The 17,211-nt window shown below is 43.2% G+C and overlaps 1 protein-coding gene and 1 pseudogene across 2 annotated transcripts in view; one reads left to right on the forward strand and one right to left on the reverse strand.

Annotated features, from left to right (window-relative positions):
- prkar2aa (protein kinase, cAMP-dependent, regulatory, type II, alpha A) overlaps window positions 1-11,966 on the reverse strand; it is a 331,945-nt gene extending 319,979 nt beyond the window's left edge. The window contains exons 1-5 of one of the 2 annotated variants that reach the window (XM_041191726.1): window positions 11,693-11,945; window positions 9,843-9,935; window positions 6,457-6,584; window positions 3,004-3,094; window positions 1,431-1,548 (exon numbers count right to left, since the gene is read on the reverse strand). In XM_041191726.1, the coding sequence (XP_041047660.1) occupies window positions 1,431-1,548; window positions 3,004-3,094; window positions 6,457-6,584; window positions 9,843-9,935; window positions 11,693-11,815 (553 nt within the window). In that variant the 5' untranslated portion in view covers window positions 11,816-11,945. Of the gene's footprint in view, window positions 1-1,430; window positions 1,549-3,003; window positions 3,095-6,456; window positions 6,585-9,842; window positions 9,936-11,692 lie in introns of both variants that reach the window. The other variant, XM_041191725.1, reaches the window with a different exon arrangement.
- Window positions 11,967-13,560: 1,594 nt separating this feature from the next.
- Window positions 13,561-16,812, forward strand: LOC121279773 (annotated as a pseudogene).
- Window positions 16,813-17,211: the final 399 nt, after the last annotated feature.

Raw genomic sequence — 17,211 nt, forward strand, 5'->3', positions numbered from 1 at the left:
TTCAGAACTTGTTGTGCCATTTCCTTGTATTAGTCAGATATACTCTCATGCACCAATCCAAGGACTACCTCCACAAGAGGGTTCCTATTCCCTACAAATTCAAGTACAATCGTACAAGCACATTGCCAATGTACGTTGCCCAGGGGAAGAATGGAAAGCTAGCGGACATATCACAAACCTCCTTCTCATCTCTTGGACTCTAGGCTATGACTGAAATTATAAACTACATAACAAGTTTATTTCCAAAAATAAACATTAGCAGTAGACAATAAAACTTTAAGGTATAAACCTTAAGCTACATCCCGATGTAACCCTTTCCTAAATCGCTCACTAAAGAATAGATATTACCAGCATCCACAACATAACTTAAGCGTAGTTTTACTGAGTTCCAGCTCCTATTCATATGGTCTCAGAAGAACTGTTGGATTGAGTGCAGGTTCCCTGAAAGTTACTTCCGATACTCTTGAAGTTCAAACTTGCAAAACAGGAAACCAACAAGATGTTCTACCGGGATCATACAACTATTACTCAGTAATGTTTCAAAGACAACAGGGCTGCAATTCCCAGGACCTGTCTCCTAGACAACAATCAAGAGATCAGCCTGAATCAGTAGATTGATAATTATGTAAGCAGCCGAAAGGAAATGAGCAAAAGAACTCCTTCAAACTCTTTTAGCTCAACTAGGAGCCAAAAGAGATAAATCCTGTGGATTCAACGGACTCACAGAACAAATGTAAACAATTTGGTAATTAATGCTTTCCTGAAGAGTGTAGACAGTTTGTCCCCAAGTCTCTTGGTGCTGTTGAATTATTTAGCCATTAATTTCGGCAATAAACAAAAACCTAGATGGAACAACCAATTTTAAGCGATTATATAAATATTTTAGATTTCCTTCTAATCCAAGATGTGGTGAAGCTGGTTATGCGTCACACCCCATACCTCCCTTCCTCCTATAATGTACAGGTTTGTAATACCCAAACATGACATTACCAAGCTACAACTTCTTGGTTCATCTCACCTTCAATCCATCTTTCAACCTTTGATGGTGTCTTGCACCGCAAGCATTAGTCCATCATCAATAACAAAACCACTGAAGGAAGCATGGGGATAGAACATACTCTGGGTACGGGATTTCAGTTTCCTGGAGCAGTTCAACAGGTGTAAAACCAACAACCAAGTTGGCCGAGTCACGAAGGACACAGCTACCAAACCAGGAATGCATCAGGTGGTGAAGGAACCCAACAACGTGAGGGAGTGATCTAGTTGACTTCATACACCAACATATTCAAACTCCTCAAAAACACTTTGTTACAATTTCAATTGACCACAAAGTTCAGGGCTAACTGCAGTCAAAACGCCAAGGGTAAAAAGAGAGAAATCTGGATCAATAGTTACACAGAAAAAGAACCAATGATGTTCAGTTAGTGTACCTCTCATAAGAGTGAGAACAGTCCCCTTGTAGATGCCCCGAATGCCAGACGTTTTGTAGATCTGTTTAGCACAATCCAAAGGACCAGCATACTTGCTTTCGCCAGTAGTTGCCTGAATCTGAAAAATTGTACCAGTTACAAAAACAATGTTAAAAAATAAACAAGGAAAAAGTTAATCCCGAGGAAAACAGAGAGTAGGAAAGGTTGACTACAAGACATTAACTATCAGCCTCATGTTCTTTTAAAATAAATGGAGAATATTTTACCAATTATTTGGATACCTGGTTCATTACATTTCTTGGGCTCCCTGCATTGCCTGAGATGGTGAATGTGAACCGCACAGATCAAATGACCCCATGTTCAATTGCTGGTCTGAGTTGCCAATGGATCAACAGTTGGCCTCAATTTCACTTAGCTGGGGAGCAGCAAGTCAGCCAGAGTTCTGACTCCTAATCCCGATTGGGCAGTTCACATACTTATAGGTTGGAAGAGGACAAGATTGGTTTTGGCTATGCTGCTGTTCCTTTGCTCCTCTTTCCCACTGTTCTTTGACCAGGTTTCCATCCCAAACTGATTAAGACTATTCACAAGCTTGGTGCTGTGTTTAACCATAAATTGAGTTTCCAACCACACAATCACATCATCACTAAGATAGCCGATTTTCAACTCTGTAATGCTGCTTGATTCTGAGCCTGCTTCAACTCATCTGCTGCTGAAACTGTCATCCATGCCTTTATTACCCCTTGGCTTGACTATTCCAATACTCTCCCAACCAGCCTCCCATCTTCCACCCTACAGAAACCTGAGCTATTCAAAACTCTGCTGCCTAGATCTCAACACACTCCAAATCTTGTTCACTCATCACCTATGCTTGCTGCCCTTCAGTAGCTCCCAGTTCGACAATGCCTCAATTTTAGAATCCTCATCCAAATTCTTCCATGGTCTTGGGCCTCCCTATCTGCGTAGTCTCCTCCAGCGCTATAAGCCTTCTCAATCTCTGCCCTCTTCTAATTCTGGCCTCTTGTGCACCCCCAATTTTAATCGCTCCACCACTGGCAGCCACTCTTTCAGCTGCCTTGGTCCCAAGCTCTCAAATTCCCTCCCTAAAACTCTTTCTCAAGATGCTCCTTAAAACCTAGTTCTTTGATCAGACTTTCGAATATCTCCTTCTGTGACTCAATGTTTTTAATCGATACTTTTATCGTTTTATTAAGTGTCTTGGGATGTTTCAATACATTAAGTGTGGTAAATAAATGCAAGTTGCTGCTGTATCTCATGTTGTATTTCAAGATTTAAAAACTTTTGCTATTTTTTCTTAGCTTATCGCACCAGACCTAAATAAAAACCTAGTATTTCTCAACTTAGCTAATGCATCCATCCTGTCCATGCACTGTTCATAGAGGAGCAAAGGAAAGGGAAAGAGTTCTCATGACTGGGGCTTAACGAAGGAAGATCACATTTCAACCAACCACTTGAGAGTTATTTAAAATTAATTTTCCTATAATAAGATATGGGATAAATCATATTAGGCCACCATCATGGAGTGCTTCTTTAAGTACTAATCAATTCCTACCTGTAGGAGACATTTGATCCTCTCTCCTGGTGCCATGATCGCAGTGGTGAAAACCCCAGATAGCATCCCTGCAGCAAACAACTGTTGATACCTGCCCAGTAAAACAGATATGGAAGACCCAAAGTCACTCTGAATTGCTTAGGTTGGGATATCACTGAGAATTCCAAAAGATAAAGAGAGAGGGCATTCTCTTCCTTGGCGGCTCAGATGATAAAGACAGCGTGTATTCTGTGTTTGGTTAGCTGGTATCAACTTGGATGTCAGAAGGTGTGCTACAACTGGCCTCAGTGTCACGAAACATGTGTTAGGTAAGGATAGGATCGTGCTTGGCTGCGATTTCTGCCATGGCTGAACAGTCTGTTGATATTAAAGGTCTAGGCCTTCACGTGAAAAATAGTTATTTGGGTGAATTACACATCAGGCTTTTGCCCACTACGTATAGATTAGAAGGCTGGAGATGTTGTTTTCAGTTCCATTTCCAGTGAAATGAAAAACTAATAGTGTTTAGGCTGATCAGGAGATTCAGCAAAGGCCACAAACTGCCCTTGTGTGCTCAGCCTTAAGAGCTTAAGATATCTATGGACACATTTTGATCATTAAGTCGAGAAGCTAAGCTTCAGATAATGACTCTTCCAAGGACACTTGTGCAACATCCCTATAGGGGATGACAAAAAGAGGAAGACAAAAAAAGGCCTTGCTTAGTACAACCCAACCTGCCAACTGCCCTGAAGATGGGTCATATGGACTCGAAACTTTAACTCTTTCTCTCTCCACAGATGCTGTCAGACTTGCAAAGTCTTACCAGCATTTTCTGTTTTTATTTCAGATTTCCAGCGTCCGCAGTATTTTGATTTTATCCCTTATAAAAGGGCCTATGTTCCCTTTAACTGTCACCAGTTTAATGGCATGACTGACAGTTCAGTCAAGGCAAAGGCTCGGGGAGTGATTTATATTAAAAACAAAGTTCTTGCAGCTAACAGATGAGGTTATATAAGCAGGCTGAAAAAAATGTTTAGACGTGGGTGACTAGAATAGGCTCTTCAGAAATCAACAAGGCCTAATCAGATATTCCCCTTGAGCTTGAGAACTGTAATGTTTGAATTCTCTGGCAATTTCATCATAAATGTGCTCTTGAGTATTTAAAAACAAAAAACTGCGGATGCTGGAAATCCAAAACAAAAACAGAATTACCTGGAAAACTCAGCAGGTCTGGCAGCATCGGCGGAGAAGAAAAGAGTTGACGTTTCGAGTCCTCATGACCCTTCGACAGGGTTCTGTCGAAGGGTCATGAGGACTCGAAACGTCAATTCTTTTCTTCTCCGCCGATGCTGCCAGACCTGCTGAGTTTTTCCAGGTAATTCTGTTTTTGTTTTGCTCTTGAGTATATGTTTAATTCCCAGACCATGAAAGCCAACAAATGCCTTCCAACCATTATTGTCAGGAGTAACTCGAGATAATGGGTGCGCTTCTAGCAAGAAAACATTTTCAGGAGGGAAGAGGAGGAATAGTTTTGGGTTGGGGCTGGGAGGCAGGGTAAAGGGTGGGAGACAGAGAGGAAGATTTAAAAGAACTTGCTCAGTCCAACCCAGCCTGCTAAATGCTAACAGAAAAAAAGATGATTTGCCTGTTAATATCTGCAGGTAACATGTTCTATCTTACACTCTTATATGAAATGTTATGACTTGTATTGTCAGGAGTAATGTGCATTAAAAATTACATTTGCCTGCAAAACACTGTGTATTGTAGTTTCTTGGTTGCGCTGGGATGGCAGGTGGAGGGGTGGAACTGGTTCAAGGATCATCAAGGCCTCAGCGGCAGACATTTCTTTATAATCTTTCAGAAAGCTGTTTGCACACAGTCCACAGCAACAGTCCACTGCTGCTTAGCAACACAGGAGAACTGCAAAGTTTGCAAGCTTGCATTAGTGAGTGAATCCCGTGTGACCTCTCCCATTCTTTTTATCCTCAGTGAGCGCTTTCTCTGACTGCCGCAGTCTAATAACATATCCTGTTTAGCAAACTGTTCAATTGGTCATACAGTTCCCTTGTGAGCAGAGAGGAGGCTGGAGGCGCTCCAACATTTCCACACTCGGTCCAACCAAGACACACTTTTTAATTTAATTTATCCGGTGTTCTCCTACGTTCTTAAATAGTCTATTTTTTCCCAGGCTTTTTGACATGCTCCAGCAGCAAGGTCAGGGAGGTAACCTATTCCTAACTGTACTAAATGCCCAGTTGACTTGACTTGTTTAAGTAGTGAGCAAAAACCACACACTAAGTAATTCTGTCCTCAGCAGCTATGAGAAAACTCCAGTGTCCACTCATCTCTTCCTATTGTGCACAGGAAGATTCAGGAACACATAGGTACCAGCCATATCTTCTGATCACAAAACCCCCACTAAGTTATTCTTTATATTTCATCAATGCCTTATGACAGCACTGATTCTCAGAGTACTTTCAAAGCCATTTGGCAACTCTACAGTGGTTGATCTAAATGCCCATTGTTCACGTGAGGCTATTCAACTGACATGGGAATCACAACCAAGTCTGATCTCGATTTCACCTCACTTCCACAGGCATCATGAGTGATCAGGAACAGGAACCATAGTCAACAATAACCCTCCACAATAGGCAACCTTACAGGACAGTGGAGGGAAGACATTTGAAACGCGAGTGATGCACGAGGGGTCAGTTGGACCTCAATTGCTCAAAACCTGATTTGAAGTGTTAAGGTGTCTATACTCTTCATTATAAGCATCTTAAAAATAGACTGATGGGCACATGTATAAAGGTGGTGTCCTGGGAACGAAAACCCAAAGGTGAAGAAAGAAAGTGCACTCAAAAATAGCTTTACTTAAAAAAAAAACAATGACTTCATTCTCCTGCCCACCTAACTCTCTACATTTCTGTTGGGCAACATAACCTGTACCATACAGATTTCTGGATTTATCCAGGATTAGGTGTGGTGATCTTGACTCCTGACAGGTAGCAGGGCAGTGTGACTGGGATCCTGGCTTGCCGTGTTGGGGATCAAGGCCAGCATGTGATTCAGAATTTGAGAACAAATTGGAATCCTGGTAAATAACATGAAGCCTTTGTCTGCTGGAGCACACTGATTAATTGCGGGTGGACCTCTGAATCTACTGTATCGCTGTTTGTATCTTGCTGTTACCCCGCAGACAGTTTAACATTTTCCTAGTTTCATCTCCGGAATTCAATTTCTTCCAATTCTGTTAATTTGTTATATCCGGGATATCATTATTCCGTGCACCAAACAGGCCTTTGTCCATCACTTTTTTTAAAAAAAAAGCTGTCTTGCCCTCTAGCATCCTGCATAGCTGTTGCCTTCCAGGGAAGGTTATTATTGAAAAATTTTCCTGTTCCGGGATTTTGTAATACTTGTAGAAAGCAATAAAGAAAAGGGATTGTGCTTCAATCTCAAAAGGTTACTCACGTGAGGACATCATCGGGTTTCTTCTGCTGCAGTTTTTTACCCAAGCCAAAGCCAAAGAAACACACAGCAAACATAGGTGCAACACCAACAATTGGGGCAGCCATTCCCCTGTATAAACCTCGGATACCCTAAAGGAGCACAACAGAGGGTTCAATTTAAAGACTGCAGCAATTTCATTTGAAGCCAAAAAATTCCATAAGTCACTCAAAATAATTCTCTGACAATTTTCCTAAGAAGGATCTGCATATTGTCAAGACTTTGCTCACAATATATACAAGATGGTCACATTTTTATTTCAAGATTTAATATCATGTCATGCTCAAATCAGATAGGCAATATTGTGAACTTTCAGTCAATTATTTTAAAAACACAAACAAATTAAAATTGCTGCTGCATATCATGTGACCGTTGGCATTTAAGCTAGACAGTACCCAGTATCAAGTGAATACCTAATTAAATATAAAATCAAAATACTGTTGGAGCTCTGAATAAAAACTGAAAGTGCTGGAAAAGCTCAGCAGGTCTGGCAGCATCTGTGGTGAGAAAAACAGAGTTAACGTCGAGTTCAATATGACTCTGTGGACCTAATTAAATAAGGACATTCACAGCCATCTGGGGAATTTACACATTTCTTTGTTTAAGGATGCATCAACACAAAAGAACTATAGAATCTCCAGGCTGCCTGCCTCCTTGTTTCATGCTGGACAAAAGGGAAGGTCCCAATGCCATTTGTGGCAGACAGAAGTGAATGGGCACAATCAGCCTTCCATTGTAAAAACATGGTTTTCTCCATCCAAACTAGACTGGGTAAAACTCAAAAGTTGTTAAGCCACAACACAGGTTGTGAATTTATATGAACACCACCCCTTATTTGGAAAGGATGTTGAGTTTGTGAAAAATCACAGGGTAAGACAGCCATGTTTTCTTGGACTGCTTAATGGAACAAATAGAAGTTGTTTACGGAGAAAACCACCAAAACCATCAAGTCAGTCTGTGAATCAGGCTCGGAAAAAGCTGTGCGACATCAGGCAGCCAAAGTACAAAACCTATTCCAGTTAGAGTGCACCTGAAAACCAACCTCCTAGAAATTCAACCACAAGAAACCTCAATCTGCTGAGAATTCTTTGCTTTACAAAACCCTCACTTCAACTTTAAAGCATCAACTTCATGCAAGAAATCAGGTGTGCTACGTGGGAGACCGGAGCTCATAAATCAACCCACCGACACGTAAAATGATGCGGGAACCCCTGACGTCACCGTGTCCCATTTAACTCTTCAGGAAGGCGGGGACACAGCAAAATCAGCTGCAGGCCTACCGGCCTGTCAATGGCCAATTGAGGCCATTGACAGGATCATTAAAACAAGTAAAGGACCTGCCCGTCCAACCTTAAGGTTGGCGGGCAGGCCAGGAGCCCCGGTGGGGAATAGAAGAAACATCTACTGGCAGGATGAGGTTTCACGTAGCGATTTTAAAAGTTTCATAAAGTTTTAGTGTAAATTATGAACATGTCCCATCTTGTGTGACATTGTCAAAAAAAAATCCTTAACATGTCCCCCTCATGTGACATTGTCACATGAGGGGGACATGTTAAGGATTTTTATTTTCTATTTTTAATGTTTTTAGAACGGTCAGCGATCTCTCTGAGGCAGCACTTAGTCTCAGGGAGATGTGCGCTCTTTCGTGCGCATGCGTGAAAGAGCGCACTCTCTCATTTGGGGAATAACCCCCCCACCCACACAGGAAGCACAGAGCTTCCCCCCGGAGATCGGCTCCCCACCGACCGGAGATTGGGTTGGGCCTGCCCGCCAGGCAGAAAATTCTGCCCTATAAAAATGTTAGCTGATGCTTGTTGTACTTAATGAGAGTTTACATTTATAATATCAATGGAGTCATGTGCAGATTAAGCTGTTTTAATAGATTAGGTTTGGTGCTGAGCTCTTCATTTTCGTCATTTTTAGCAGTGCAAGATCATTCTTGATATACCCCAATGTGAAAGCTAGGTAAATGGAGTCGAGGTACAGATTCAGTTACTTTGTAGCCAATCACCAACATGCTTGAGGGGCTGAATGGCCTCCTCCTCTTGCTGAGTTTTTCACATTTCATGACAATCGATTTTTTCCTGAATGGTCAAGGGTCTATTTTCTCAATTTGATATTTTTTATTTTTCTTACTCGCCACTCATATTGTACAAAGCTTTTCTCCCCCACCAAACTGCTTGATAAAACTGCTGCTTCCTCAGTTGGCTCTTGTACTCTATGGATTCAGCACAAACATGTCATTCTCGCTGAGCAATGTTTAACCTCTCACCTACATTCCCGTCTTGTTTGCTTTCACTGTCTTGCACAAGACAGCAACAACAGCAGCAGAATATTTACATTGGTACACACAGGCCGGAAAGTTTAAAAGTTACAGCTCAAAAATTGGGGAGTCGATTCACTTTCAGAGTCTCCTTTTTTTAAAAACCCTCCCACCTTTTAAAAACAAAGATTCCTTGAGCATCAGCTTCTTAAAAAAAAAGAAATAATCCTTGCCATCAAATGTTTCCAATTTGAAAACTTAAAATTTTAGCCCATGTAAATCCAGCTCCTGTTTTCCTTCCTGAATCTGACTGGGTTTGGGGTTTTGTAGCTGAGAGGGTACAGGAACAGCCTTTTCCCAGATTTCTATCTGTGCTGGTCATTGACTAGGAGGCACATGGTACCAACTAGAGGACATTCCCAGCTTGAGGTCTCCCACCTCTTTAAAGCTCAAATCAGGAACTAAGCTAAAACATAAAAATCAGATCTGCATTCGACAATTGTTGTTTATTTAGTGCTCCCATCCTTAATCCAAAAAGCTTTGAGGGACAGCACTCGGAGACCTGGCATTGAACACACCATAGAAGCCATGCTAAGAAATGGTATTGATCAGCAATCATCTTATTGGGTTACAGGAATAGTGTACACTATGTTATTATTCTTTTATTATTGCTTTTGGGCTGTGAGCAACATTAATAAGTCTGCCTTCACTGCTTATCCCTATTTTCCCAAGGAAATCAAGAGTCAACCAGATAATGGACTAGCAAAGATCCCAGGTTCAAATATCACCATGGTACATTGCGCAAAGCAAATGGTTCACTCAAGTCCCTCAAGGAAGGATGCCCATCATCCCTCTGAAGTGATGCATTGCTGTTTGTGGAAGCTTGTTGTGCACAAACTGGCTACCACATTAGAACAGTGACTACACTTCATTAAGTTTCAAGTTTTTCCAGTTTTGATGAACGGACATCAACTTGATACCTTAACTCTGTTTCTCTCAACTGATGCTACATGACTTAAGTATTTCCAGAATTGTCAATTTGTATATGTGAAATTCTCTTACTTAACAAGTAGTACATGTGTGTTACCTCTCCAACTAGTGTCTTGTAGAAGCAGTCAAAGGTCCCTTTGAACTTGAGAGCTTGGCCAGGGAGAGGTCTTGGTTGTGTCTGCAATCGCACCTAAACAGGAAGCACAAGAAGAAATTGATTACCTTTCACTTCAGGAATACTTCAGGTAATCTTACAAAGTAGGTTATCAGCAGATCAGAAAAAGGGGCAGAAACACAAAAAGAATTCAAATTTGTTGCAGTAACTGCCTATAATCACTCCTTTTTGACTTTAGCCATATCTATCCAACTTGAAACACACACACACACACACACACACACACACACACACACACACACACACACACACACACACACACACGAGCAGAAGTAGGTCATTCAGCCCTTCAAACCTACTCTGCAAAGCAGATCCTCTATTTCAAGGCCATATTCCCGCTTTCTCTCCAGACCCTTTGATACCCCCAGCATAGACACTTTACAGCCTTCCGGACTGAATATTGAGTTCAACAACTTTAGATCTTGAACTCCCTCCTCCATCCCCACCCGCTTTCCGTTTCTTCCCCCTCCCTTTTGTTTTTTCCAATAATTTATATAGATTTTTCTTTTCCCACCTATTTCCATTATTTTTAAATCTATACCTTTTATGCCCTTTTAGTCTTATTTCACCCCACCCCACTAGAGCTATCTGTACCTTGCGTGTCCTGCCGTCCATTCTTAATTAGCACATTCTTTTAGATAATATCACCACCTTCAACACCTCTTTGTTCTTTTGTGACATCTTTTGATTATCTGCTCCTATCACTGCTTGCTTGTCCCTACAACCACCCACCCCACTTCTCTCCCCCAACCTTAAACCAGCTTATATTTCACCCCTCTCCTATTTTTACTTAGTTATGTTGAAGGGTCACGAGGACTCAAAACATCAACTTTGTTCTTCTCCGCCGATGCTGCCAGACCTGCTGTGTTTTTCCAGGTATTTATGTTTCTGTTTTGGATTTCCAGCATCCACAGTTTTTTGATTTTATACAAAAAATGATCGATTTCTTTCTTGAATATACTCAGTGACCCGGCATCCACAGCCTTCTGCGGTAGAGAATTCCACAGGTTTGACCAACCTTTGAGTGGTCATCTTCATTAGGCATAGTAAAAATGTTATGCGTTTACAATCAAATTGTTTTTATGAATTGCACGAGTTCGAGTTCTTGCAGTTCACAGAGTCTCTCCCTCAGGTTGGCATTGCCTTGGAGCACATCCAGCTATTGCCTGATGTGGGGGGGGGGGGGGGGGCAGCCCAGACCCCAAGACCCCAGACCCCAGACCCCAAGAACCCAGACCCCAAGACCCCAAGACCCCAGACCCCAGACCCCAAGAACCCAGACCCCAAGAACCCAGACCCCAAGAACCCAGACCCCAAGACTCCAGACCCCAAGACTCCAGACCCCAAGACTCCAGACCCCAAGACTCCAGACCCCAAGACTCCAGACCCCAAGACTCCAGACCCCAAGACTCCAGACCCCAAGACTCCAGACCCCAAGACTCCAGACCCCAGACCCCAAGACTCCAGACCCAGACCCAGACCCCAAGAACCCAGACCCAAGACCCCAAGAACCCAGACCCCAAGAACCCAAACCCAAGACCCCAGACCCAAGACCCCAAGAACCCAGACCCCAAGAACCCAGACCCCGAACCCAGACCCAAGACCCCAGACCCAAGACCCCAAGAACCCAGACCCCAAGAACCCAGACCCCAAGAACCCAGACCCAGACACAGACCCCAAGACCCAAGACTCCAAGACCCAGGCCCAAGATCCCAGGCCCCAGGCCCAGGACCTCCTGCCAAGCCCGCACTCAGGTCCATCCCGTTCCTCACCTTGATGGTATCCAGCGGGTGCCCGGCGAACACCAGGCACATCCCGCCGAAGCCGCCAGCGAAGAAATTCTTGACGGGGTTGACAGCCCGCTGCCGCGGCGCGGCCTCCTTCTCCGCCGACATTTTCCCCACCTGACGCCACGGCGGCCAAAAGGCACAAGGAAAGCGGGCGGGAGCAGCCGGTCACCGAGCTCCGGCCTCTAGCCTTCCAACCAGCGCCCCGGACACCTTTAGCGAGCACACCAGCCGCTCAGCCACAGCAGCGGTGCAGCCACCAAATACCGCCCCCGAGTGACGTACCCCAGAGCTGAGCAAATTGTTCAATGATGCTTGGCTTCTTTTTCCCTCTTGTAATTGATCCATACAGATTTCTCCAGATAAACAAAATTGCACCTGCCTCTTAAATTTAAGGAGGCATAACTACTTAAAGGGTTTTAAAAAAAAAATAAAGTACCCTGGTTATGTGGCCTTGATATCTCAGCAATTGCCCAAATGCATTGGTCAGCTTTGGAACAATTCATAATGAATGGCTTCATTAGATCTTTTTGTGCATTTCACATTATTTTAATGGCTTGGCGATCCAAAATAAACTTTGATTTGAAGATTTGAATTGTAGATATAACTATACTTCTGCTCTAAACAGAAAATGCATTTGTCGAGCTGTTTTTGCTACATTGACAAGCATCACTTCTCATGGAACCACAATATGGTTGAGGGGAAAAGGGTTATTGGTAAGGGTTAACAATTTTACCTAGTGTGCCAATATTGAGCTATGCGATGAAACAAAGGTCAGGCTTATCATCAGGCAACTTCTTATCGACTACATGGCAGTGTAAACAGACGAAAGCTACAGAGAAGACCTTTGAGATCTCCAACATCAAATATCATAACGGGCAGATAGAGTACTGTAACAACAATTTAAAGAACAAAGTAGCTACAGTTAATCCGATTTGCAAGTTAGGCAAAAGTCTCTTGGTTGGATCAGTCATGTACTAAGAGTACAAGACCCCAGATACCAAGCACTGAAACAGCTGAATAGAAAGATATAGAGCAGTGGTTCTTAAACTTTTTTAGTTTAAAAACCTCTTCAAATGGACTATGAAATTTGGCCCCCAATCTAAATTATGCTATTTTATTACTCATTATACCTGGATGAACTTGTTTTTTAACGCTGTTCAAGTTATTGAAAAAACGTTTTCTATCTTGAACAAATCTGAACTCACCTGGCGCCCACCACTATCCTTGTTTGCTGCAAGCCTACCTGGCGACCTTTCTGCCATTCTCAGCATTACTCCATATCCACCCTCCTTTGAGTTAAGATAGCCAGCCCACTCTCTGCTGCGCATATAGTGATCACACTGTGTTCCCACTAAGCTTGCCTCTGCCCAAATAGGTAGAAGGGAAATGGTTGTGTAATGGTAATCCAGGGACATGGGTTCAAATCCCACCATGGCAGCTGGTGGAATTTGAGTTCAGCTAAATCTGGAATCATAAAGCTGGTCTAACTATCACTGATGTAATTAAAAACCTATTTGATTCACTAATGTCACTTAGGGGAAAAAAAATTGCCATCTAGCCTACATATGATTCCAGACCCACAGCAATGTTATTCTTAACTGTTCTCTAAAGTGGCCTGGATGAGAAACTCTGACATTGAAACAAAATAAACCACTACAAAGTAGGATGTCATAGAAGCTAGCATCACAGTGAGTGGAGTGGAAGAGGTCAGTTCTGGCCTAATGTGTATAGTTACAAAGACTCCCCTGATGACATTAAGCTAACTCAAGTGGGAAAGTCCCAAGTTCATTTAGCTCAGCTCTGGACAACAAAGTGCTGGCTGGGTAACTCGTAGAAATTGGCAGCTCACAATGAATGAAAGCCTGAGTAAAAGACACATGACAATTTGTAGTTAGACTGAAAAAGCAGTTGGACATGGGCTTAAGAGTTCAGATATAGTATGGCCAACATTGCATCATTTGTACACATATGAAGGCCCAAAGGGGAAATTCAAGTCCTAAAGGCAGAAGGTTTTACCTTCCAGGATAGTCTGAAGACTTGCCCAGAATTTCATCATTTTATTTTGTGCATTTTCCAGTGTTTTGAAATCCATAATAGTTTAATGTGGAGGTCTTGTGGTTCAGTGGTAGTGTCCCTGCCTCTGCCTCTGGGCCAGAAGTTCTGGGTTCAAGTCCCACTTCAGGACTTGATGGCCAAGGAAGCTTGATTCACAACGTGGCCAAACAGGTTGAAGATCAACATGTAAATCCTTCCAATAATGGCAGGCAGTTAAAAGAGGGAGAGGTTCCAAGTCAGCCATGTGATGGAAAGGAAATTGGAGCCCCTACCTCTGGAATACAACATGATATGTAAAAGTGCATGTTGCCACAGCAACTTGGATCCACTTTGGTAAAAAGTGGTGAGCAGAAAGAAATGCCAGAATTTGCATTTGAGGATGGAGAGATGGGGGAAGCTAGAAACTGCACAGTAGGGGAGAAAAGAAGAGTGGATGAGTGGAGAAGAGAGGTTAGAGACGTTGTGAGAAATTTGGAGCTGCATTTTGTGGGAAGGGTAGGAATGTTGACAGCATCATTTTGTGAAAGTGTCTGATTCGTTTGCTGAAAACCAAAATATCTTTTTTAAGATTAACCATTTATGAATTGTGAAGTATAAGAGACTTTAAAATTAATCAGTCTGCACCAATTGTAATGCAAAACTGAAAAACTTTTCATGAGGGCATACTTTTTTATTTGCAAAAATATACCTTATTCATAAAATATCTGAAAGAACATTACAAAACATTTCAAAATGGGCATCACAAAAAGTGCAATAACATTCACGTTTTCTACATAGTTCATGTCGCACCCTGCGATGCTTCAATGCAATCAAGAAACATTACAGACATTTCAAAATGGTCATAACAGACAGTGCAATGGTATTTAAGTTGTCTACATAGATCATGTTGCACTCTGAGGTGCTTCAATATAATTGTGATACATGTAATAGTCACTGCATACATTCAATGTGAGTGATACAGTCTGAGGGGTCTATACAATTCCCAGCCCCTCGGTGCACTATGGCTGAAAGGTCTTAGACAGCGACCTTTCCCCATTGTGCCTTTGCGGCATCTGCCCCAAGCTTTAGTGTGTCCCTCAGCACATAGTACTGGACCTTGGAATGTCCCAGTCTACTATACTTGGTTGGGGACAACTCTTTGCACTGGAAGGCCAACAAATTTCGGGCAGACCAAAGAGCGTCTTTCACTGAGTTGATGATCCTCCAACTGCAGTTGATATTTGTCTCAGTGTGTGTCCCTGGGAACAGCCCGTAGAGCATAGAGTCCTGTGTCACAGAACTGCTCGGGATGAACCTTGACAAAAACCACTGCATCTCTCTCCAGACCTTCTTTGCAAAGGCACATTCCACAAAGAGGTGAACAATGGTTTCTTCCCTAACACAGCCACCTTGAGGGCAACATGCGGAGGGGATGGGACTCCTGGCGTGTAGGAAGGATCTGATGGGGAGGGCCTTTCACACCACCAGCCAAGCTATGTCTTGGTGCTTGTTGGAAAGTTCTGGCGATGAGGCGTTATGCCAAATTACTTTGACAGTCTGCTCAGGGGACCATCCGACAGAATCCACTATCTCTTTTTACTGCAGGGCATTACATGCCGACCACTGCCTGATTGACTTGTGGTTAAAGGTGTTTCTCTGCATAAATTTTTCCACGAGGGACGGTGGTACGGCACGGTCCAACTGCTTGGAGCGTTCCGCGGCAGCCAGACCCGCCCTTCGCAACATCGTGGACAGGTAGAACCTCAGCATGTAGTGACACATGGTGTTTGCGTACCGAGGGTCTATGCACAGCTTGATGCACACAAAGGTGGCCATCAGGGTGAGGGCGATGTTGGGCATGTCTTTTCCCCCTTTATCTAGAGGCTTGTACATCGCGTCCCTGTGAACACGATCCATTTTTGACCTCCAGATAAAGTAGAAGATGGCTTGGGTGATTGATACTGCGCAGGAATGAGGAATGGACCAGACCTGTGCCAAGTACAGCAACACCGAGAGTGCCTCACACCTGATGACCAGGTTCTTACCCGCAATGGAGAGGGAGCATCACGCCCAGTTTGCTTTTCATCATAGCCACTCACTCCTTCCAGACTACCCCCTCCCGCCCCTCCACCCGGGGTTTGGAGAGAGATGGATACTCCCCACACCACCAGTGCTGGGCCAATGGTCATCATCAGTCTGGATCTCACTAATTGATGGTGAGCACATCACTCTGGGTTTCATGACTCAGTATTGTCTGCAGGTCACTCAGTTCCTTCTTCAGCCCAGAGAGAGCTGACAGCACGATGGTCTCAGGGCGTAGTTCTCCCGAAGATTCCACATTGAAATAAAACCTTTCTGGGTTTGCCATTCGGGTCATACAGAGCCTGAATCTCCTCAAAGTCAAGTTCAGAGTAGTCACTTTTGGGGCTTTCACCGGCATGCCGTAGGTGATCTAGCTGACACGGGGCTGACAGACGAGAATGTGAAGTTCATCAAGGAGAATACAGAGTTATCAATGGCAAATGCTTTACGCCGAGTTCGCATGACAGAAGTGGCAACTTTGGCCATTAGCTGGGTTCGGATTATTGCAAATTCCTCAGAACTCCATGATGAATTCATTGCACATAGAAATGGATTAAGTCCTCTACTGAGGGATGACGTTGTGGATAAGATGCAGTATTCAAGGGACTGTACGTGTGATGAGTTCTGCCCGGAATGCTCCCGGAGTGGAGTTGACACTCGATGTGAAGTGTAATGAAGATCAGACTCGACTCGTCACCTCATGGGATCTACCGTCTAAAAATTCCTGGGTTATCCCTGTCATTTCTTGTGGCCGAGACAATGATCCAGATGATTATGTGGAGTAGGATGACATCCTAATTATGAAGTTACGAAAGGGGCAGGAGCTGAGGCTGTGAGCATACGCCAAGCAGGGTTTCGGGAAGGAACATGCCAAATGGAACCCAACAGCAGGGGTGTCCTTCAAATAGGACCCTGAAGACGCACTGAGGCACATGGTGTATCCTTTGGGAATGTTTCATTTTTGCAAAAGTATACTTTATTCATAAAATATCTGAGAGAACATTACGAAACATTTCAAAATGGCCGTCATAAAATGGTCAGACACTTCCCCATCTTCAAAATGCAAAGCTAGTTGTAGAGTGGCAGCATTCGGAAGAACTCCTTCAGCTACTCATTTTAAGTTACAATACGGCCTGAAATGATTGGCTTATCGTTAAGGCTTATCTGCTATTCAGCAATTTTTTTAAATAAAGAAAATTAATTAAAACGCTTTTTTTCTCCAGTTGGATGACAGAATTAGGGTTGGCATGATGCATCGTGTAATTCAGCAGCCTATCAACATTGACTGCCTCGATCCCCATAGAAAGAATTACTATTTGACTGGAGTACTGAGAGCCACTGGTGTCTGTGGGACTGTTTCCTATGAGGAGACAAGGTGTCCATAA

Source organism: Carcharodon carcharias, chromosome 7 (genome assembly GCF_017639515.1).
Source record: "Carcharodon carcharias isolate sCarCar2 chromosome 7, sCarCar2.pri, whole genome shotgun sequence".
NCBI classification, from domain to species: Eukaryota; Metazoa; Chordata; class Chondrichthyes; order Lamniformes; family Lamnidae; genus Carcharodon; species Carcharodon carcharias.